Genomic DNA, 24,073 nt, shown 5'->3' with positions numbered 1-24,073 from the left:
GTTATACTTATAGTGATTTAGTTATTAACTTATTATGATTAGTATAACTATATAAATTATATAATAGCATATTAGTATTAATAGTAGACTATTAGTATAGCTATTGTCATTATATTAAAACATATACATAGTAATATGTAAATATATATATATATTTAACTAGAAAAATAAAAAATAATATGTGATTTGTGATGATAAATAGCATTTCAAGATAAAAAAATATCTAAAATTGCTAGTTTTAAGTCCCGTTTACATGTTAAGATGAATTAAATTATTTATAAATAATAATGAGTTGAGATCGTAAAGTGAGTTTTATGGGATCCACCTAAGTAGTGAAATCCTTATAAATAGTAGTGAGTTTAGATGTTATATTAAGTTCAGATATATTTATGAGAAGTTGAAAAATATTCTGGATCCCGCTTGTAAAGAGGTGTTAAGTTAAAAAAAATTATAAGTCCTAAATATAAAGAGAAATTGAGATGAATTTATTAATTTGAGAATTGAATATTTAGATATTAGACTTAAAATTCCGAAAGGATAAAGGAAATTAGACTTAAATTTTGGATTAAGTTTAAAATTAGACTTAAAATTCCGAACGGGTAAAGGAAAAATACTGATTCAGATTTTAGCGCTCAAAACAACGAAAATGCGCGCCAAAAAGAAATTTCTGAACTGGAGTTTATATACTATTTGGCGTTTCTGTAACTTGTTGGGTTGCCAGCGATAAGTGCCAGAAGGAGAAGAGGAAGATCATTAATGGCAATGATTTGTTGTGGGCAATGGCAACGTTAGGGTTTGAGGAGTATACAGAGAGGTCATCAACTTTCCGCATTTGATTATTGTTCTTCTTTAGTTACTGTCGACATACTCGTTTGGTGAGGAAACGTGAATAGGATAACACTTTCAAATTTAGGTTTAACGTTCATTTCTTTTATAACCGATCGGGCGCCCGATTTATTTCGGCCATCTGATTTTCATTGGGCTCAATGTCCTGGAGCCATCATCTGTTGTGTGTCCAGATTTTTGAAAACTGTACTCTAAAATCTTGTTCTCTGTTGTTTCCATGTATGAATATTAGTAGCTTATGGGAAAAAATGGAGCATTAGTATGAATCATTTTTCATATTAACTCTTGGTATAGGTCCTATTCCTGTTAATCTGTTCTAACAATTTTTTTTTTCTTGATTACATTGGGATGTTCGTGGTTTCACAGATAGAGGTAAGCGAGTCCACTTTTATCCCTAATGTAAATTCACTCGATTTAGTTCACTTTGTGAGTCAACTAATGCTGTTGTTCGAAACTGTTTCTTTTACCAGTTTCAGATAATAATAAAAATAATAATTAAAAAAAAAACATTTGAAAACATCATATTTGTAAGTTTTGTTTTTGTATCTTTAAAATAGTAATCAAATTATGGTTCTTGAAAACATAACCAGACGGGCCCATAGTTTTCCCAACGTTTACGTACCTCTTATAAGATTAGGAATTACATGGTTGGTGAACTATGAATTTTATTAGGGTGATTCCAAAGTATCTGCTAGGGGTGGAATACATCTGCTAAAAGGGATGCGATTGGGGGTCTTGCCACTCAAAATCCACAGGTGCAAACCTGTAGTATTAGTCATCGTCTTCCCCCCCGCCCCCCCCCCCCCGCGGGCGCGCCTCTTCTCTCTCTCTCTCTCTCTCTCTCCCATGGGCAAAAAAAGAAAAAAAAAACTTTTATGTGATAATGCTTCATTTCCTAAATTTTGGACAATGCTTCAGCAAAAACACCTATGTAATAATAAAAAGTGAGAATAGCATTTCTGGATAATGCTTCATTCCCTAATTTATTTTGGAAGATATGATTTCATATTTCCTGCTTTAACCAATGGAAGGCCTAGACATGACTTATGCTCCAAAAGGATTAGTCAATGATACAATTGGAGTTCCAGTGGAACCTTATAAAGAGCAAGAACTTATTCTTCCTAAGCAATATGGTTCAATTGTTCCCAATGTGGCCGTGTTCCCCTAGAAACATGATGACTAATTCGGGACCCCCTTTGGCTGAAACTTGACTTTTCGTCATTTACCATCAATAGAACTTGTTTTTAAATGGTATTGAAAGTTTCTGTCATGGTAGAGAAGTTTTTTTAAGTCACCCTGGAGAAGTTAAAATCTAGCAATTGCTGACTACATATGTTCTCCACCACGTGTTCAATGCGAAGGCAGCCATGCCCAGAGTGAGTATGATTTTTCATGAGGCCCACTCATTGTTTTTTTTTTTTAATAACTGAGTATGCAACTAGCACTATTAGGTTCACTGTTTTTTATTCACCATCTACATCTTATAATACTTTGAGTTTTTCCTTGCATCTTCATATTTGAGTGATTGTTGACTTTCACTGGCTATTTGAGTTTGGAATACTTGAGGAAGATAAGAGTTTAGGTTTCACTTCTTTAGCTGAACAATCGCAATATATGGACTGTTAACACTTAAAATTCTGATATCTATCATTTGCATGATAGAACTGCTTCTAATTTTAGGTAGAACATATGTAAGTGTATTAGTAAGGGGTTTTGGACTTTGGTTCTTTCTTGCATTCCTCAATTTTGCTTCTTGTTAATGTGACAGGAAGATGGACAAATCTTGGATGCATATCTCTGATCGGCTTAGATCCAATGAATATGATGAAGGGGTCAGGACATTCATGGCTATGGCATTGGCCAATGCACGTGGAAGTGATAGGATAAGGTGTCCATGTCGTCGATGCCGTAATTACTACTTCCAGCCAATAGCGACTGTGGAGGATCATTTGTTCATAATTGGGATTGATCCCCGTTATACAAAATGGATATTTCATGGGGAGGAAGAATTATTGAATACTACTTTTTCAGATGATAGTAAAGATGTCAATGACAGTGAAGATGATAGTGAAGATGTCATTGACGACATGGATGATATGTCAAAAGGCCTTCAAGCTGGAGCATTTATGGATAATTCTGCAAGGCATCGTGGAGGTACTCAAGATCCAACATTCCAAACTGGTGAATCTTCAACTTTTCAACAATTGTTGAAGCGTTTTCACACAATGCAATTTTCATAAGCACTTTCCTTAGTTTTCTAATCCCTACACTCAGTAAATTTTAGCAAATTTGCAATCCATTGCTTGTGGCGCCAGAAAGATTAGATATAAAAACATGTCCAGTCTATTGGGTCTGTTTGCACAGGAGAAAGAAACTCTAGCAGTGTCCGAAAGGTTAGATGTGAAAATTTGAAATTATCAGGAAGTGATGGAACCATAGCTGCACAGTTCATGAACTTTAACCACAGAAATTCTAGTCCTTATTTAGTCAAGTTAACCGCAGTTTGGGATTGTGAAGTAAAATAAATTACAAAGGCTCATGCATGATAGCTGGATGTGCTAGCTGATAAAACTATCGGTGAAAGAGAAAATCATTTGTTCTGCCCAACGCTGTATCAAGTGTAGAAACTTCTGGCATTACAGATGGAACAACCTAGCAATTCTCTTGATTTCTCTTTTACCTTGCTGTAACTTTCTTTTTTCACTATAGGTGTGTGGATGGCGCCTAACCCTATCTTGTCTGTAGGAAAAATGGTGCATATCTCGAAAGTGAGAAGGAAAGGTACCCAAGTGTCTGCAGCCAGAAGCATGTCCCAACAATCACAACAGCCCATAGGCCATCTAGGAGATGAGGTTGGCATAGGCTCTGATGACTCAGCGCAAGCACCTGAAAAGAAGATTGAGGGGTCCAATGATGCAACCGAGGCACAGCCGAATGTGGAAGTGAATGGTAAGGTTTACTGTAATCGATTTCCCCAATTAAGGATTTAGAAACACTGAAATTCGGGTGGACTCTGATTCTAATTAAATTGACTATAAGAAATTGATTGCATATTCTATAGTTCCACCCACAAGGAAACGTGGTCGTGGTGCAGCCAAGAGCACTTGGTTTGATCGCCTTCGCAAGCTAGGTAAGATACCGCTGAAAATTAAGGAGGGCCAAACAGCTCCATCGTGTGAAAATGCCACAATCTTCGCTGGGCGAGTGACATGGATTGTGAAGTTGCATGCGGAAATGAGGCGAGCTAGCTGGACTCATGTACCCGAAAATGAGAAAGAGGAATTAATTGATCGTGTCCGGGTAAATAGTGATTTAATTTATGATTTTTACATCTATATAGTCGTTAAAAATACTTCATACAGAGCTTCGCTTAATAAATTAAAAAAAAAATCCTTATAAAAAATATATATAGTCATTTAATAATTTCTAATGTTATCTGTTGCTCATTTATTGGCAATCTGATTGGTAAAATGTTTTCTTTAATTAGGATGATTTTATATTAGATTGGACAAAAGCCAATCATCGTCAAACAGTGATAAGGGCACTTTCGCGGCAGTATAATGCTTTCCATTATCAGTTGCGCCAAAAATATTTGGAGTATGGCTCACATGAAATTGCACTGTCTAGTGGGACAACACTGGTAAAACAGCCAGTCTGGGAATGGTTATGTGATAGGTGGAACAGCGAAGGATTCAAGGTAATTAAGTTTGGAAGATGAGGTTTATAAGAGCCTGTGATGGTTCAATATCTTTTACTGCAGCAATATTCTTTCCCATTTGCACGAGTAATCATTTTTGAAAGTTTATGAGAGATGGTTGCAGAAGGTGTCTTTGCAAAACACTGCTAATAGGCAGAAGCAAAAGGTGAAGCACACTTGTGGGAGAAAATCATTTGTTAGGATGATGGAAGAGAAGGTAATAGTTTTATTGTTGGTGACATGGTCGTGATCTTGTAATGAATCAATGTCATTACTAACAATGAGTCCATTGTTGAATATTTTTTACTAGCGTCAGGGCTGTCCAAACCTGGGAGCATCTTACAAGGAAATACACTGCTCGAGGAAGAAGTCTACATTTGTTGATGCTACAACTGAACACAGTCATGTGAGTAAACATGTGCTCAACATTGAAAAAGTATCCATGGAATACAGATTATTTTTCCCTGCTACTGGCACAATTAATAAATTATATTCTTATAACTTGCATGAGACCCAGAATCAAGTGGTTGAAACACTGAATGAGATGGAACAGAATGAAAATATAAATGATGCTGCAGCAGCTGCATTCAGAGAGGGGCCGGGATCGGGCTATGTGCGAGGTTTGGGACACTCCGTTAAACCTGGAGCACCTCCATCTGTGTGTAACAGCCTTGAATTCCACCGCATTGTTGCCAAAAATGAGAAAAATTTCAACAATGCAGAATACCACAAGGACCAGTTTGAGACATTGAAGTGTGATTTGCTAGCCCTTAGGAACCGCATGAAACAGTTTGATCAACGAATCAATTCCTACATGTCAAAAATGAAGTCCCACAGAGAGTCTCAACGAGATGCTCCGGGGGATGTTTAGGCTACATTTTGGGAGCCAAGGCCTTTTTTTGATTTTTTGCTTATTTTGAAGAGGAGATGAGCTGAAAAGTATGGGAAGAACCAAGATGGATTTTGGTCAGCATCGAAAATTCTGTTTAATACGGCAGGTGTCATGAGAAAGAAAGGGAAAAGGTTTTTTGTGGTGGTACTTAGTAATCAAAGATGATAACCCTATTATATCTACGTGAATGATCAAGCCTGATGCTCAAGATTGTGCTGGGGGATTTCATTAATGGTAACTAGGAATTATTATTAGATATTCTTAATGATATGTAGTGTTTCACAAGTCAGTTTGGATTTGATTTTCTTTTTTTCCCATATAATGATATGAACTACTTTTTTGTAGGAAGCTGACATAGATTTTTGAAAAGGTGCCATAGTTGAATCAGGTATGCTACCTTGGTCTGGTCTGGATGCAAGTCTTGGCCCACTTTATACAAGGAATTAAGTTGTACCTTGAAATGATTTAACAGCATAAACCAAGCCATTGAGGTGGTCGTGCTTATTTTCTGCATAAATGAACTGTGTTTGAATCTCAGAAAAACCAATTTTCTACCTCTTGTTATCATTAATCTATAAGAAAAATTGTAGGATGCTCAAGGTGATTATAATTTCATGCATAGATCTGGTAGGAATTATGGCCACGAGCTTCTAATTTCGCATAATGCTGTTATTGAATAGGAACGATCAGATTCCAGAAGAGCATACTACTGGATTCCATGAAGCTGGATATGTGAACGGATATCAGTCAGCCTTAATTTACAGCAACAGGATTGTCTTGTACATGTATATATATCATCTCATTGTACAAGACTGCTGGTATGAACCTCCTATATATATATATATATATTTATATAATTTTATAAGGAAGTCTTACATCGTACACCTAGTAGTAGATTGGGTCCCACACAAGTTTTATTTAATTTAATTAATTAATTTATTTTTTCTAAAAGCAAAACGTAAATATCCAAATTGTCCCCCCAATTTGGTCCCACGCTTCTCTCTTTGACGTGTATCTACCAAAAATTTACTTGAGAAAATCACTCCAAAACTCATAGAAGCAACAATATTTGAGATTGGACAAGAAAGTTCACAGATTTGTGAATACATCCACCAAAAAAAGAAAAGAATAACTGATAAAAAAAAAAAAAAAACTTGGAAAAGAAGAGGATGCAAAAGAGCTAAAACCTTTAATTATAAATAAATATTTTTTTTGTTTTGTTTTGTGAATTCCTTCTCTTGTCTAAGGAATCTGTTTCGTTCTTTTCTTGGAGACAAGGAAAGGGGCAATGAATTTCCTTCAACTCAATGAATTTGGCGTGGGTTTTGAGAATACCTCAACATTTCTCAATATATTCTATTATTATTTATTATTTTATTATTATTTTTTCTATATTTGTTTATTACTATTTATTACTTTTTACTACTATTCAATATTCAATTATTACTTTTTATTTACTTTTTTACTATTATTCAAAATATACTTTAACATTTCTCAACACCTAAACCCAATCTTAAGTGCATGGCAACTAGTGTGACATTAGTTCGTAGGTGTGTTATTAAGACTTTTATAAAATTTCTCTTTAAGATATTATGTATAGAATGTACTATCCATGTAGCTGTGATATCGACCGATTGACGTGGATCTTACTCCTTAATGAATGTCATAAACTTGGTAATTACAAACATTTAAAGTCAATAGCGCTGTTTAGATAGTAAAAATATTTTATCTTATTTTATTTTATTATTACAATTTTTTAAATTTTTACATAAAATATAATAAACAGTTTAATTTTTTTAAATCTTAAAATAGTAATAATATTAAAAAATAATATTCTAACAATATTTTGTCATGATATGCATTATCGCTATAAATATTTTTTGCGGTGAAAGTGGGAAACAATGAAAAAATAAGCATAGATATAATTTTCGTGACGATAATATATCACCATATTCCATGTATTATGAGAAATAGTACATTATAATAGTGATTTTTGACTTTTTATAAGTAAATAATTTGCTAGGCAAAAAAAAATTTGGCCACAAAAAGCAGTATCTCTTGTAGTAATATAAGAATAAAATCATCTTGACCCATTGTAAGGAGTTTGGAGTTTCGTTTGGCGGAGGAATCTAAATAAATATTTAGAAAGGGAGACAAGGAAGGAAGAGAAGTGTTTAGAGTTTCATAGCAATCGAGGAACTAAATCTGCAAAGAGAAGCTTAAAAGAGGTGAAGGGTGAAACTGTTGGAGCTTGTTAGGTGATGACGGATGTTATGGCAAATTAATATTGGGGAAATGAAGAGAAAAAATAAATAGACACAAGGAAAGGGGTAGGGTCTGTTATGTAAGGGATGAACACAAAACAAAAATTCTAAATCAAAACAGGTCACTACGCCCTATTTGCCGTGCTAATGTGCATTTTGTTCAATTAAATATTTTATCCAATTTGGCTCATGCATATGGACAAACACCTGCCATGGTCTAAATAGGAAGGAATAAGTTTATAGAGGCTTCTGAATTGAGGAGAAAATGAGTGAAAACATAGGGTAAATGATGTAGATTAGAAGTGTGTTGACTTGTGCTTACTTGATGCAGTGCAATATATATATATTTTTAATTTTTTAGCTTTTAGTTCTAGAGCTTTAAGTTGTGCTCTTTCTTTGGTTTTAGTTATGCGAAGATGAAGAGGTTAAATGGTGAAAAATTACGTCAGAAAACTGAAGAAATTGGGGTAAAAACTAAAGGATATAAAAAGTAAAAGCTTGCACAGGTTCAGTTTATTAGCATAAAGGATACTGCTGCCAACCGTAGACAATTTTATTTGTTATTCTCTTAAGAGTTCTTGTAACTGTTTTTATTCTCTCCTTGATGCCTTAGCATCTTGTAAAGTTGTGTATAAATAAACACAGGAAGGTAATGAAAAATGCAATTGAATTCAGGCATGCAAAAATGCCTCTTTGATATGGTCTCAGAGAGTTGTGACTCATAGTCCCACTGATCCAAGGCGTTACCATCCCCTCTTCCCTCGCCAAATCATTCCATTGTCTCTTCCTTCTCTCATATCGTTACCACTAAACTAACCACAAAAAACTATCCTTTGTGAAAAGTGCAGATTAATGCTAACCTTTGAGACCAAGACCTCTATCCCTACGTTGATGGCACTCTTTCATGTCTAGCTGAATTTCTACCCATCCAATCCCACTCTGTTCCACAACCCAACCCAAACTTCTCCTCATGGAAACGTACATATCAAATGGTCCTCAACATCTTGTTCCCCTCCCTCTCAGAATCTATAATTGGCCATGTTTTTTCTTCAAACACCTCCTGTGAGGTCTGGCTTTCACCTGCTTCCCTGTTTGCATCACATTCACAAGCCAACTAGTTTCAAGTGAGGTCTCAACTTGCTAATCTCAAACAAGGTGATCAAACCATCACCGATTATTTTGGCAAGGTTTGTTCTCTCGTAGATGTACTTGCTGCGATTGGTGATCCCTTACCCGAGCAAGAGTTTGTTACTTACCTTCTCATTGGACTTCGTTCTACATATGAGTCATTTATAACATCTGTAGACACATGGGCTGAGCCCATTTCTTCTAATGATCTTTATCAATTGTTGCTTGTTCATGAAAGTAGACTCTCACAAAATGCATAGAGTACTACCTCTCTTGAACCTACAGTCCTTCTTACCACTACTGGAGGTCATGGTAGAAGCTTTACTCGTGGCGGTCGAAATGGCCGTTGTGGGTGAGGCAGGTCAAACTACTCTACTCGTGGTGGTAGAAATCTCACTCCTGTTGCCCAACCAAATCAACAATAAAACCAACAACCAACATGCCAAGTGTGTCACAAATCTTGCCATGTAGCTCTACAGTGTCGACATCGGTTTTATCTCAGTTATCAATATGCGTCTCCTTTTTTCTATGCAAATTTTACAAGCCCAAGCATCTTCTCCGACTTCACATGGTACCCAAACTCTGCTGCAACGCACCAGATAACCCATGATCTCACCTAAACCTCTCATTTGAATAGTATGATGGTGGTGAAAAGATTCGAATGGGTGATGGTTTGAGCCTCTCTATTCAAAATATTGGTGACTCCTCTCTTTCTTCCCCCCTTCTTCCTTCTTGCTTCCCAACTTACTTCATGTCCCTAGCATTACCAAAAATTTAATTTTGGTTTCAAAATTCTGTGGTGATAATTCCTGTTATTTCGAGTTTCATGCCTTTCACTTTCTGTGAAGGACACCTCAATGGGAAAGCTCCTCCTGAGAGGACCAATCCGTGATGGACTTTATATTTTTCCTTTTGCGTTGGCCTCTTCCTCTTCTCCACCTGCTTATCTATGGGAGAGAACCAAAGTTTTAAATGTTGTACCATACCAGTTGGTATTTTTCATATCGGAATAGTGACTGGTACAAAAAATGCATTTGTTTCATACTCGGTCAAATATCAACAGTATCAGTGTATTTCAGTCAATACCAACCAGTTTTTGGTGTACAGGTACCGGTACTAGCTGAAATTAGTGAATTTTTATAATTAATGTAAAAATTCTAATTTTTTTTTATAATAACTTTCACTCTAATTATCACATCTAAAGACTATTTTCATAACTTTTTTTTAATTCCCTTTTCTTGAAGATTAAAAATCAAATCACTACTCCCATTTTTGTGATAAAAATGAGTAATTATTTTTTTAAAATAATTGGATTGAGAACTTAGAAATATTATTGAGTTTTATAAATATATGTTTTAAATTTTTAAGACTTGCATTGATATTATTTTGAAATATAATTTATACATATATAATTAGTTTGTTATATATAGACTATCCCAAAATGGTATCGGTACCAAAATATTTTGTTCCAATGTTTTAACCGAAACAGCTACCGAAATAGTATTCAAAACTTTGGAGAGAACCTCAGTTGTTCAGTGGCATCGTCGGCTAGGTCATCCCTCACTCACTCTTATCTCTCACATTCTACACACCAACTGTTTGAAGCTTTCTCCCACAGCTATCATCTTCAAATGCACCGAGTGTCCTCTAGCCAAAAGTCATCAACTCTTATTCTCCACTAGTTGGGCCTCCTCTACTAAGCCCTTAGAATTAATTTGTGCTTACCTCTGGATCCAGTCCCTAATGTTTCTAGAAATGGACACAAGTACTATATTTCCTCTATTGATCAATTTACCCGGTTTACTTGGTTTTTCCCTTTGAAATTAAAATCTGAAGTTATAAACATATTTTCTATTTTTTTCCTTATATTGGAAGATTATTCAATACCAAACTGATCACCCTACAAACCGATAGGGGTGGTGAATTCAAACCTCTCACTCCGTTGTGCCAAAAACTTGGTATCCATCACCCTTTTTCATGCCCTCATACACATCAACAAAATAGACTTGTTGAAAGAAAACATAGGCATATCCTTGAAATTGAGCTTGTCCTTTTGGCCCATGCTTCTCTTCCATTTCATTTTTAGGCCGAAGCCTTTGACACGACTGTTTATCTCATTAATCTATTACCTTCTCAAACTTAGGACGAGTCTCAATGTTGTTGATACCCCATTGAACTTGAGGGGGCGTATTAGCATAGAGGATACTGCTGCCAGCAGTAGATAATTTTGTTTGTTATTCTCTCAAGTTCTTGTAACTATTTTTATTCTCTCCTTGATGCCTTAGCATCTTGTAAAGTTGTGTATAAATACACACAGAAAGGTAATGAAAAGTGCAATTGAATTCAAGCAAATATGCCTCTCTGATATAGTTGTAGCTCCAAGTTGTTTGGAGTTTCTATTTTGATTTAGTCTGGACTCAAATCTTTAGCTATTGAATTTGATTATTTATGAAGATATAAGAGGCATAAATGGTTGAATATTAAATAATGAAAGTGAAGAAACTTGGAGAGTGATCACCAACATGCCCCTAAGCCCAAGTTCAGTGCACTAATGTTGCTCCATAGTGTGGGGGCTTGAGACAAGGAAACACCAAGCTCACGGAGAAGAGATTATAACAAGACGAGTTTTGGTAGTCTTGTTAGCCAATGACTGGTTTTTTGCCTCGATGCTAGACCTAATGACTATATGCTACTTTTTGGAACTGTACAATAATTGGCTATGGCCATGGTAGATGCAAAATCCACTAGTTGAAGGCTTGCAAGGTCGTGCACAAGGATAAGAAAGGAAAGGCCAATGTGTTCTTCCCTCCTTTTGTGTTTTTTCTCTCCAACTCGTCAACGTCGCCATAAAAAGCTCCTTCCAAGATAAGTTCTCGTTGCCATAGACAACTCTATCACTAACCCATCCCCATCGCTTGCTCATTCCTGTCGCCAGCTCCTCCTTGGCACTGCTCACACCGAAGCCCCTTCTCAAACATAAAATTGTACATTCTCAAACCGAAGGCCTTCTCACAGGTGGGTTTTCTCTTACTCTCTTTCTCTTAATGTTTCATTTATGTTCTTAAGTGAAACTCTGTGTGAAATTTGGGTGAAATTCGTTAGTGAAATTTGGGTGAAATTTGTTGGTAGTATTTAAGTTTGATGGTTAACATGTCATCGTGTTGAAACTAGTGGGTTGGTGGGAATTAAAGAAGGGTCATGGTCCATGGCTGAAACACAGTAATGGTTATGTGTTTTAAAAAAGGGGAAAGGTATTGGTAGGATGATTCTCGTATAGGCTGAAGTAGGTTTCATCTTCTCTTCCTTTCTTTCTCTTATATTTCGTGTTCTTGGGTGAAATTTGCGTTGAGTGAAATTTGGGTGAAAATTAAGTTTTTTTGTGCTTAAATTTTTGATGTATCAATTCAAGGTTAATTTTGGCTAGGAATTTATAAGTTATTTCCTCTCAGGAAGATCAAAAGTTTATTTAGGTGATGAACCATGCATATATTTCAAATTCTTTTTTACTTAGCTTCTACTGCAAAGTAATTCCTTTCTTGAATGTGAGAAATTTGAAAATTTTCTCTAAAGCTTTGCCATATTCTTAAGTAGGCAAGGACATTATTCTTAAGAGTATTAGTTGGAGGTTTTGGTTATATTGCGATGGTTATCTAGAAAACCCTTTAATTTGGACCTATGATATTTACAATGTGGTGAGCTTTGCTTATATCAGCTTTATTTCTTTCTTAAAAGTATGGATTTGATATTGTAATGTCAAGTTGATAGTACAAGGCATTTGAACTTTTCTAATGAGGAGAGAATTGTTGGAACTAATCCACAAATCATAAATAGTTTGTGATGAGTTATCTGGGTCTTCAACTTTCAAATATCAATTAGTTGAGTTGAGATAAGTGAGATAAAAGCAGCAATATATAAATATATTTTCTTTTGGCATGAACCATGAAGGGAAATAACTTCATATAGATTATAGATTTTGCCAAAAAAAATTTATTGGCTTAAGAACACTTCTTACTCTTATCTACAAAAACTGTCCCATTCCACCATCTAATTGCCTTAACTGTCACATTGCAACTTATAGCAGGTGTTTTCGCAGCTTAAATGTCATTATTGTGTTTGTTTCCATTACTGAGCATTTCATCTTAAATGTAAAATTGTTTATGGTAGTATGAGACTTTGTTTACTTAGCATATTGAAATTATGAATCTAGATCTAATTTTGTACAATTATACTTGAATCAAGGATGGACACCACATTTGATAAATATCCCATTTTCACCACTATATTGCAAAGTGGTGAATAAGGTATCTCCATAAGCCTAATGGCTAGTAGATATCATAATATTGTACTCCAAACAACACAATTGGATGGTGAAAAAAGGCCACCTAGTAAGAAAACTCAATGAGATGTATCTTTCATTGTAGAGGAGGACAATCTCCTCATGTCAGCTTGGATCAACATTTGCTATAATGGGGACTGACAAGAGATCCAAAAAAATGTGGGAAAGAATTAGTAATTATTACAATAAATATAAAAAACCTAATAATCCAGAATGTTCTATTGTGTCATTGACAAATTGATGGTCGGTGATCAAAAAATGAACAAATAAGTTTTGTGCTGCTGTAGCCCAAGTAGAGTCATTACATCCAAATGGTGCAATGAAGTAAGACAACGTATAAATTTCCAACTTCATTAATTTTGAAATTTTTTTTCGAGAAATTCTCTTCTCACATTCTCACTTGGCATATTTAGATTGAAAATGTGAAAATTATGTATGTATAGAGAGACTAAGAAGGCCACTTATACCATGGAACACTATTGGTATCTTTGAGACACTAACCAAAATGGCATCAACATATGTCTATGTTGTCAACGAGAAGGAAGCCACACCGGAAACGCTTAGCTATTACGAACTCGAATCCACTAGGAGATGGCACAATAGATGACAACGTCAAGGTCATTTATGAGAGACCTCTAGGCAAGAAAGTTGAGAAAGAAAAGGAGAGAAAGATGAAGGCTAGAGAAGCTTCAGACTCTGAATTCCGTGCTACCTTAACTCACATGAGTAGTGATAGAACCACGTGCATGGTGGAGAGAAGAAAAGTGGTCAGCAAGGCGAACTCTAATAGATTTGAATTGCTAGCCCAAAAGAAGAGGAAGATTGATATAGAGATTATGAGATTAGATCTTGTTGCCATGAATGCAATGCAACAAGAGTATTTCCAAAATCTTTACAAAGAAATTTTCAAGGAGTCAAAGAAGCAGCTTTTATCTACATCTACATCTCAACCTTTGGGGAGTGTGTAGTCATTTGTTGTTTATGTTTTGCGGCTTTTTTTTTTTAATTTATTTAATATTATAATAGAACACATTGTCTTGGTTTTAGTGGCTTGGTAGCCACATGTGGATGCCATTCATGTGGCTGGACAACAACTATGTGCAAAGGAATGATTGTATTGACATAGATATTGGGCTGGGTTGCAACTATTGCCATTCTACTTTGTGGTTTTTTGTTATTTTGGGTTGTAAGTATGGGTACTGCCATTGTTATATTTTGTGATGTAAGTATTGACTAGCAACTATGGGTACTACTGTTGTTATGTTTTGGGTTGTAAGTATGGAAAATCCAGATTTGTTTGCTCCAGATATTCAGTTATGCACATGAGTCATAAATGCATGTTTTTTGCTCTGTTGTTTTAGATGAATAAGCATGTGAACTTTGGTCCTACTATTTCCAGCTAGGTTGCTGGATTTGTTTGTTTACCTTTAATGGTTGAATTAGGCTTGGTTTTGTTTGTTTACTTTTGATGGAATTCATTTATTCCAACAGTGAAGGAGTTAATCTCTATGCCTATAATCTCCACTGGATGAATTAAGGCGACCAGTTTTCTTTGAGATATATATGTAGCTATTTTTGTTTGGACATTCTGGGTTGCAAAATATATGCTCATGTGTATTTTGCGAAAATATGCGAGCAGCAACCATGTTGGTAGCAGTATGGGCAGAATGTTGTATGGGAAAAATGTGTACTTTGTGATAATTTTGGACAACAACTATATTGTTGAATTGTGAAAATGAAAATGATTATTGGATATTGTAGCACATTATCAAAATGAAAATAAAAAATTATTAAAAAAATAAAAAATTGCATTAAAAATAATAATATAAAATATATTTATTTTATATAAAGAGTGCAATGGCTAATTCAATGTGGAGTTCAAATTTTGAATAGTTAGCTAAAAGCCAAAAAATAACATATTCGCCAAATTTTAACTTTTGATATAGCTAATCCAATACTTTCTTTTTTGAAACCATATATTAAATTCCTCATATTAAATCAAAGCATAGTAGCAATACAACTTGGGAACTCCTCAAGTTCCACACATGCATCGTCTTTACTAAGTGCATCCTTAGCTAAACAATGCGCTACTTTGTTTGAGGATTTGTTGACATGCTTTACTTGCCAACTTTTAAACCTTGTTAGAGAGTTTTTAACATCTAAGATGATCATTCCTGCCTTATACAAGTTTTCATTGGCTCCATTGATCTTGTTCACAACATTAAGAGTATCGCCTTCTAGAACGATTTTCGTCAATCCCATGTCAAGTCCCAGTAGTGTTGATTGCAGGGCTGCATATACTTTTGCAAGGTGAGGATCAGGAAAAAAAGGTTTGTTCATTCTCCTGGTGTCCATAACTTGCAACTGCCAGTTCCTGATGATGGTGCCAATTCCTATCCTGCACTTTTTATGGTCAATGGTAGCATCCCAGTTTATCTTGTAGTGATCAATTGGTGGTGTTTTCCACTGATTCATGTGGATTAGCATGTCCCTTGTAGGTTCTGAATTGGTGTTGTGGATCAATCTGAGGTCTTGGAGTGTTTGCTGTATCTATTTCCATAGGGTTGAGGGGCTGGTAAATACCTTTTGGAAGACCATTTCATTTCTTCTCTTCCAAAGCTTCCATGCCACTACAACTGTTGAACCCAAGATTTCAAGATTTGTGTAATTATATATTTACACATGGATTTTGATGATAACAAATGAATTCAAAGAATAAAGAAGTCTCAAACTCAAGTTGTCTATACAATGGAGTCAAGCACATCAAGGAAACAAGCATGAGCAAGAAGGGAAAAAGTTCACATTAAAATTATAGAATAATGTTGTAAATCTCTTAAAAATTAGAAATAAGGATTAAGGCTCAAAATTAATATTTTATCATAAAGCATTAAAATACATTTTCCATATGTGCATGAATTTTTTGAAAATTAAATTTGAAAATTTTGAAAGATGATTGATTGTCATCTTTCACATGTGCATATTTTATTTGAATATTTTCAAAAGTGATTGATGCTTTTTTAGACTTATACAAAAGGTAAATGATTTTGTTTGAAATTTTTGAAAAGTAAAGTGTGCTCTTTTTGTCATATACAAAAAGTAAAAGATTAAGTTTGAATTTTTTGAAAAGGAAAGTGTGCTCCTTTTGTCATATACAAAAAGTAAAAGATTAGGTTTGAATTTTTTTTTGAAAAGGAAAGTGTGCTCCTTTTATCATATGCCAAAAGTAAAAGATTAGGTTTGAATTTTTTTGAAAAAGTGAATGATGTTGTCTTTGATATGTGAATCTTTTTAAATTTGAATATGAAGTCTCATATGCCTATAAATAGATCATTTGAGAGTTTCACATTCATAACACCAAGAGCATACAACATTCATTCAAAACTTTCATTCTCTCTTCTTTAGGCATTGAGCCTTAATCCTTGTTCATTTTGAGAGATATAGTTTACGCTGTATAGTTCTTATTTCACTAATTGAGGAGTGTTTTCTGATAACCTACCCACTATTAGCTCTTGTATTAGTAAAATTGTGTATATAACCCTTGTGCGTGTAAAAAGTGTTCTACACAGGGAATAGTTAAATCACCACGTGTAACGTGATTGCAAGTGTAGAGGGTGTTCTACACGGATCCTTTGTAGCAGTGTTGTTCAAAGGTGTAATAGGTTTCTATCTCCACCTGAAAGAGGTTGAATAGTGAATTTGAGGATTCTCAAGGGGTAGCTTGAGGCAAGGACGTAGGCAGTGGGGCCGAACCTCGTTAACATACTGAGTTTGTTTCTCTCTTAACTTTACTCTTTATATTTATTACTGTTTCATATTTTGTTTATATTTTATATTGTATATTTGATTTATAATTGTTATTTTTTTTAAATACAACTCAATTCACCCCTCTCTTGTGTTAGTCATCTGGGTAACAATTGGTATTAGAGCAAAGAGCTCTATTATAAGATTAACTATCTTTTGAGTTAAAATCTTATGGCTAACATTACAGCTTCATTTGGTGAAGGTCAATCTAGTAGTCGGCCTCCACTCTTTTCTGGAGATAATTACTCATTCTGGAAAGTTAGAATGAGAATATTTCTTTAGGTTCGAGGTAGAGAAATCTGGAAATGTATTGTAAATGGATCTTATATTCCAACAAAAGTGGTTGATGGAGTAAAAGTCAAAAATGAAGAAGAAGAGTTTGATCGTGAAGATGATAGACTTTATACTTTAAATTTAACTGCTATGAATTTATTATATAATACTCTTAATGGAAATGAGTTTAATAGAATAATGAATTGCGCTACGGCAAAGGAAATTTGGGATAACTTGGAAGTAACTTATGAAGGAACTTTGCAAGTCAAGGAATCAAAAATTTATATTCTTACTCATGAATATGAAATGTTTAAGATGAATGATAATTCATATGCACACTCGTTATACTAACATCATAAACAGTTTGACAGTTCTTGGCAAAGTTTATTCTAAGGTGGAGATAGTAAGAAAAATTCTCAACTCTTTACCAAAACGTTGGAAATCAAAAGTTACAGCGATTCTTGAAGTTAGAGACCTCAAGAAGCTCGAAGTCAATGAACTCATCGGGTCACTTATCACCCATGAGTACACATTGAAAAAAGGAGAAGAAGAAGGAAAGCCAAAGAAGAGCTTAGCACTTAAAGCTGTTTCTTATGAAAGTAAAAATGATGAAGATGAGGAAAATGACGATAAAGATGAAGAAGTTGCAATGATAACAAGAAGAATTCAGAGGTTCTTGAAAAAAAAAATAGAACTTCTCCGAGGAAATCATTCAAAAAGTTTTCCAATAAAAATTCAGGTAAAAATGACACTTTAATTTGTTATAAATGCAAAAAGCCTGGTCATATCAAGCCAGATTGTCCTCTGCTAAAGAAAGATCGAAACAAGGGCAAGAAAACAATGAAAGCTACATGAGATGATGATTCAAGTAGCTCAGATAATGAAGCAAGTAATGGAGAATCAACACATCTTTGTCTTATGGCTAAAGATGACATTGAGGTAACAAATCTTGATAATATTGAAAATCTTTCATATGAAGAATTACAAAATATTTTAGAAGAGGTATACGAGGAACTTAAAAAATTGGGTATCAAGTATACTACTTTGAAAAAGAAAAATTCTTCTTTAACAAATGAAATTGATATTTTAAGAAAAGAAAATATCGTTTTGAAAGATAAAAACCTTGAATTGAGGAAAAAGGAAATTGATTTAGAAAATATTGTTGAAAACTTTACAGATGGAAAAAGAAATTTTGAAAAACTTCTTGGTAGTCAAAGATGTGTTTTTGACAAAGCAGGTTTGGGATATATGCCAAAATAAAAATACAAGCCTTATAAAAACTTCTTTGATAATCCTTCTACATCAAAGTCCAATATTCAAAATTCTTTTTATAAAAATAATTTTATCAAAAAAGGATACTATTATAATCATTCAAGTTCTTCATATATGTCACATGTTATTTGTAATTTCTGTAATAAAAATGATCATAATTATCATACTTGTCCTATTAGAAGAAATCATACAATGATTATTAGGGCCATATAGGTACCTAAAAATCTTGTTTCTTCTAATACTAATAAATAAAGGACCCAAAGAACTTGGGTACCAAGAAAAATCATTTTAATTGTTTTTATAGATATGCATGAAGTCATCCACAAGCAAAAACAAATAGTTTTTAGATAGTGGATGTTCAAGACACATGACTGGAGACAAGAATAAGTTCTTTGATTTTAGATCTAAAGAAGAAGGACATGTGACATTTGGAGATAACTCGAAAGGGAAGATCGTGGGAATAGGTAAAATTGGTAATGAATCTTCTCTCATAATTGAAAATGTTCTACTTGTTGAAGGTCTAAAACATAATCTTTTGAGCATAAGTCAATTATGTGATAAAGGATTTACAGTTACTTTCAAAATGGATAAATGTATTATTTTAAATGATCATAATTGTAATATTTATTTTATTACTTTTAGAAGTAACAATGTTTATATAATCGATTTTGAAGAAATTACTTCACAAAATGCAATTTGTTTTTTAGCTCAAAATGAAACTCGTTAGTTATAGTATAGAAGACTAGGTCATGCCAACATGGAACTTATTTCCAAACTTTCAAAAAATGATCTTGTGAGAGGTTTACCAAAAACATATTTTCTTAAAGATAAAATTTGTGATGCATGCCAATTTGGTAAACAAACAAAAACTTCTTTTAAAATCAAGAAATATATTTTCACTAGTAGACCATTGCAACTGATACACATTGATCTTTTTAGACTAAATAGAGTTGCAAGTCTAGGAGAAAAATATTATGCATTTGTTATTGTTGATGATTTCTCTAGATATACTTGGGTCATCTTTCTTACTCATAAAGATAAGGCACATAATGCCTTTACCAAGTTATGCAAGAGAATTCAAAATGAAAAAGGCTATACTATTTCAAGTATCCGAAGTGATAGGAGAAAAGAGTTTGTTAATAAAAATATTGAAACATTTTGTGATGAAAACGGTTTTGTACATAATTTTTCTGCTCCTCGAACTCTTCAACAAAATGGGGTAGTAGAGAGGAAAAATAGATCTCTTCAAGAGATGGCAAGAATAATGCTCAATGAGAACAACTTGCCTAGTTATTTTTGGGCCGAAGCAGTAAGTACTGCATGTTATGTTATAAATAGAGTTATGCTAAGGTCTAAATTAGATAAAACCCCCTATGAGCTTTGGAATGAGAAAAAGCCCAACATTGGTTACTTTCGTGTATTTGGATGCAAATATTTTATTTTGAATGACAGAGATAATTTAGGCAAGTTTGATGCAAAATCTGATGAACGTATCTTTCTCGGGTATTCTACTAATAGTAAAGCTTATAGAGTATTCAATAAAAAGACTTTAACTATACAAGAATCTATGCATGTAGTATTTGATGAATCTAATTTTTTACTCTACAAGAAATCTATTGATGAAGAAACAGGAAGTATAAATAAAACGGAAAGTCTCAATCTCAACAAAGAGAACACAATAGAAGAAGTTCAACATGGAACCATCAGGAAAGGTCATCAAAATTTAATACAAGATATAACAAAACAGTGAAAATTTGTGAAAGATCATCCAGTGGAACAAATTTTAGGAGAACCTTCACGAGGTGTAAGTACTCGATCATCTCTTAGAAATATTTGCAATCATACTGCTTTTCTATCCCAGATTGAACCCAAAAAGATTGATGACGCACTTCTTGATGAATCTTAGATTCTAGCTATGCAAGAAGAGTTGAATCAATTTGGAAGAAATGATGTTTGGACACTTATTCCTAGACCCAAAAATCATACTATTATTGGAACAAAATGGGTTTTTAGAAACAAGAAAGATGAGTCCGGAGTCATTACTAGAAATAAGGCTCGACTTGTAGCCCAAGGTTTTAATCAAGAAGAAGGAATCGATTATGATGAGACATATGCACTAGTTGCAAGATTAGAAACTATTTGAATGCTACTTGCATATGTTTGTTATAAAGATTTCAAACTTTTTCAAATGGATGTTAAAAGTGCTTTCTTAAATGGTTTTATAAATGAAGAGGTATATGTTGAGCAACCTCCAGATTTGGAAAATCATATTTCCCCAAATCATATTTTCAAACTAACAAAAGCATCATATGGACTTAAACAAGCTCCTAGAGTTTGGTACGAGAGACTCAGTGGTTTCTTGATTGAAAAAGGTTTTTCAAGAGGAAAAATCGACACAACTCTTTTCATTAAATATGAAAATGATGATATTTTTTTAATTTAGATTTATGTTGATGATATAATATTCGGTGCTACTAATGAAAATATGTGTCAAGTTTTTGTTAAGACTATGCAGGAAGAATTTGAGATGAGCATGATGGGAGAACTTACATTCTTTCTCGGATTGCAAATTAAGCAAGCAAAAAGTGGGATACTTATCAATCAATCAAAATATATTAAGAAATTACTGAAGAAGCTTGGGATGGAAAGTGCTAAGGAAATTGGAACACCAATGAGCCCATCAACTAAACTTGATAAAGATGAATCCGGTAAGCCAGTTGACTCGAAAATATATTGAGGTATGATTGGTAGCTTATTATATTTAACAGCCAGTAGACCAGCTATTATGTTTAGTGTGTGCTTATGTGGACGCTTTCAATCATCTCCAAAAGAATCACATTTAATTGCAGTTAAGCGCATTCTTAGATATCTTAGTGGTACAATTAGCCTAAGGTTATGGTACCCTAAGCACACATATTTCGATCTACTCAGCTACACAGATACAGATTATGCTGGCTGTAAAATAGATCGAAAAAGCACTAGTGGAGCATGCCATTTCTTTGGTCATGCACTAGGTTTCTGGTTTAGTAAAAAATAAAATTCTGTTGCACTATGTACTGCTGAGGCAGAATATGTTGCTGCAGGTAGTTGTTGTTGTGACGCCCCCAAATCCCCACGCACGGACACGGGAAAATCGAGACGTCCGGATGATGACATCACGGGTCCCCACCCTATCGACGTGTGCAAAGTGTGTGTATAAGTAACGAATGTGCACGAGAAATACACAGCGAAAAGCAAAGTCAATAACTAAGTACCAGAATTTTCTTAGTTTAATACAAAACTGTTTAAAATATACATAATAAAATATTACAAAACACAAATATAGTTTTAAACCAAATAACAAAACTCTAACTTTAACTTCAACACCCCGGCGGAGCCGCATCCTCGGGTTCAGCCTCCTCCTCCTCGTCCTCGATCTCTGCACTAAAATCTACGGTACAAAAAATGGTGCTACAGGTAAGTAAAATCCAAACACCACCAGATGAAAACATATAAAACTCAAACAATATGCATGAAAGGATGCCAATGCACAAAACCCATAAAACCATATTTTTCCACGCACGCCAAAAATCCCATTTGGCCCAAAACATATCCTTTCCAATTATCATGCCAAAAGTCACATTTGGCCCATATCAAACTCAAACCATTAACCAGTTAATCCATATGCACCATGACCTCCCCAAGGGGTCATTTGCACACCCTAACTCCAGTGCCACACCGCAGGTAACGACCAAGCATGTGTCACCTAAACGAGCGATGCCCAGATTTGCGCCCCGCGCGTTCGTAGCCAAGCATCCTCTAGCCCTCGCCAGTGAAGGACCACGGACTCGGTGCGTAGAGCGATGCCCGGTTTCACGCTCGGCGCGTTCGTAGTCAAGCATCCTCTAGCCCCCGCTCCCGTTGTCGCCCAGCGATGACTTAGGGGACGTCACTCAGTTTATTACGCTCCCGAGTGACCAGAGGAGCTCCACTGGGATAATACCCCATCCCGACTTGGGGTCATGATACACACGCACCCAAAAATCTACTTACGCCAATAAAACAGGATTTTCTCAAATTAAATAAAACGCACGTGCATGCACCATGTAAATGCGATTTCAATGCATAAAACGATCAACGAACCATAAATCAATAAATCAAGCAACTCCATCCTCCATCCATCCGACCCCCGAACTCCTCGGACTCAGTTCGGAATCAGCCAACCAACAACAAATAATTATTGAATGAGCAAAAAATATTTAAATCTAAAAGTAGGGTTTGGAAAATACTTACAGTGCTATATGGTATTTTTAGAAAGCTCGCGGCGTTGCCAAAGGCGGAAGAAAAGCAACGTAACAATGAAATTTCACTGTGGCCGTGGGTTGTAAAATACTCACTTTTGAACGGGGACAAACCAAAGCTCGGGATTGATAGGGAATGGTCTAAGGATGTTTATGAAGCTAGTGGAAGTGGAGTTTGGCCGTGGGTGGCAGCGAAAATGGTGGTTAAAGGGCTGAAATGCCCAAATCAGAAACTAGCTCGTAGGAGCTGTTCCGGTGACTGTTAGAGGCCGGAAATGGATGGGTTAGGAAGGCAAGGAGTCGGTGATGAAGTGGTGAAGAGGTGGTGGCCGGAGGTGGAGCGACGGTGGCAGATCGGAGCAAAAATCGTGTGGCTTGATGGGCTTTTTCCGGCTAAACGGTGGCTCCGTTGGCGGTGAAAATTTGTGGGGTGACTCACTGGAGGGAGGGGAAGAAAATGTTGGGGGTGGTGTGCCGCACAGTGGCCGGCGACGGTGGGTTTGGGCAGCTGGTGTGTTTGGCATGAAGGAGAGAGAGAGAGAGAGAGAGAGAAAGAGAGAGAGAGAGAGAGAGAGAGAGAGAGAGAAAGAGAGAGAGAGAGAGAGAGAGAGAGAGAGAGAGAGAGAGAGAGAGAGAGAGAGAGAGAGAGAGAGAGAGAGAGAGAGAGAGAGAGAGAGAGAGAGAGAGAGAGAGACGGACGGGGGAGGGGTTCGCGCGGGAGAGAAAACCGGGGAGGAGAAAAAGAAAGAAAAAGAAGAAAAAGGAGAAAGAGGAAAAAAAGAAAAGAGAAAAAGAAAAGAGAAAAAGAAAAGAGAAAAAGAAAAAATGATGGAAAAGAAATGAGGTCCAGTCCTCACTCCGGAAACCAAAACAGATCCGCCGAAAACGACATTAAAAACCGTAAAATGACTAAATAAATAAAACACAACATTAAATAAATTAAAACCCAATTTAAAACGTAATAATTTAAAATAAATAAATCAATATATTAATTAAAATAAAAATAATCCTTCAGTGAAAATACACGTAAAAGCGGGTCATCACATCCTCTCCCCTTAAAACAAATTTCGTCCTCGAAATTTGTAGGATCAACCACCAACTTAAAAAAAGTCACATAATATCACATAAACCACCTGTGACAAAGATTAAGATACGTACCTTCATTACTAAAACAAGTATGGGTACTGCTCCCTCATGTCCGCTACTCGCTCCCAAGAGAAATCTTGAGCTAACGGATCTCCCCATGCCACTTTAACCAAAGGTATCGCTTGGACCTCAACTGTT

General features: G+C 35.1%; 2 protein-coding genes across 9 annotated transcripts; one reads left to right on the top strand and one right to left on the bottom strand.

Moving 5' to 3' along the window:
• The first annotated feature begins 660 nt into the window (after positions 1-660).
• LOC122298585 lies at positions 661-6,317 on the top strand. 8 transcript variants are annotated; one of them, XM_043108402.1, is made up of 11 exons: positions 709-814; positions 2,417-2,423; positions 2,615-3,027; positions 3,592-3,795; positions 3,908-4,146; positions 4,334-4,543; positions 4,668-4,760; positions 4,854-4,949; positions 5,061-5,669; positions 5,781-5,823; positions 6,116-6,317. In XM_043108402.1, the coding sequence occupies exons 3-9, from the start codon at positions 2,619-2,621 to the stop codon at positions 5,412-5,414; spliced, it is 1,605 nt and encodes a 534-aa protein (XP_042964336.1). In that variant the 5' UTR covers positions 709-814; positions 2,417-2,423; positions 2,615-2,618; the 3' UTR covers positions 5,415-5,669; positions 5,781-5,823; positions 6,116-6,317. The 8 variants fall into 8 exon arrangements, with proteins under 8 accessions (XP_042964334.1, XP_042964336.1, XP_042964337.1 ...); XM_043108404.1 differs by lacking the exon at positions 2,417-2,423 and adding an exon at positions 1,213-1,218 and having other exon boundaries at positions 727-814; XM_043108400.1 differs by lacking the exon at positions 2,417-2,423 and having other exon boundaries at positions 661-814.
• An 8,844-nt stretch (positions 6,318-15,161) lies between these two features.
• LOC122298906 lies at positions 15,162-15,638 on the bottom strand. Its single transcript, XM_043108749.1, has one exon. The coding sequence runs from the start codon at positions 15,636-15,638 to the stop codon at positions 15,162-15,164; it is 477 nt and encodes a 158-aa protein (XP_042964683.1).
• Between the last annotated feature and the right edge of the window lie 8,435 nt (positions 15,639-24,073).

The sequence above is a fragment of the Carya illinoinensis genome, chromosome 16, assembly GCF_018687715.1.
Source record: "Carya illinoinensis cultivar Pawnee chromosome 16, C.illinoinensisPawnee_v1, whole genome shotgun sequence".
Lineage (NCBI taxonomy): Eukaryota > Viridiplantae > Streptophyta > Magnoliopsida > Fagales > Juglandaceae > Carya > Carya illinoinensis.
This window is presented reverse-complemented; position numbering and strand designations above follow the sequence as displayed.

Bases quoted from the DNA above. Each gene is read 5' to 3' on its own strand.
- LOC122298906 (XM_043108749.1), bottom strand. From the start codon at position 15,638: ATGAATCAGTGGAAAACACCACCAATTGATCACTACAAGATAAACTGG.
- LOC122298585 (XM_043108397.1), top strand. From the start codon at position 2,179: ATGTTCTCCACCACGTGTTCAATGCGAAGGCAGCCATGCCCAGA. The intron at 2,223-2,614 runs GTGAGTATGATT...TTAATGTGACAG, and splicing joins CGAAGGCAGCCATGCCCAGA to GAAGATGGACAAATCTTGGA. The intron at 4,950-5,060 runs GTGAGTAAACAT...CATGAGACCCAG, and splicing joins CTACAACTGAACACAGTCAT to AATCAAGTGGTTGAAACACT.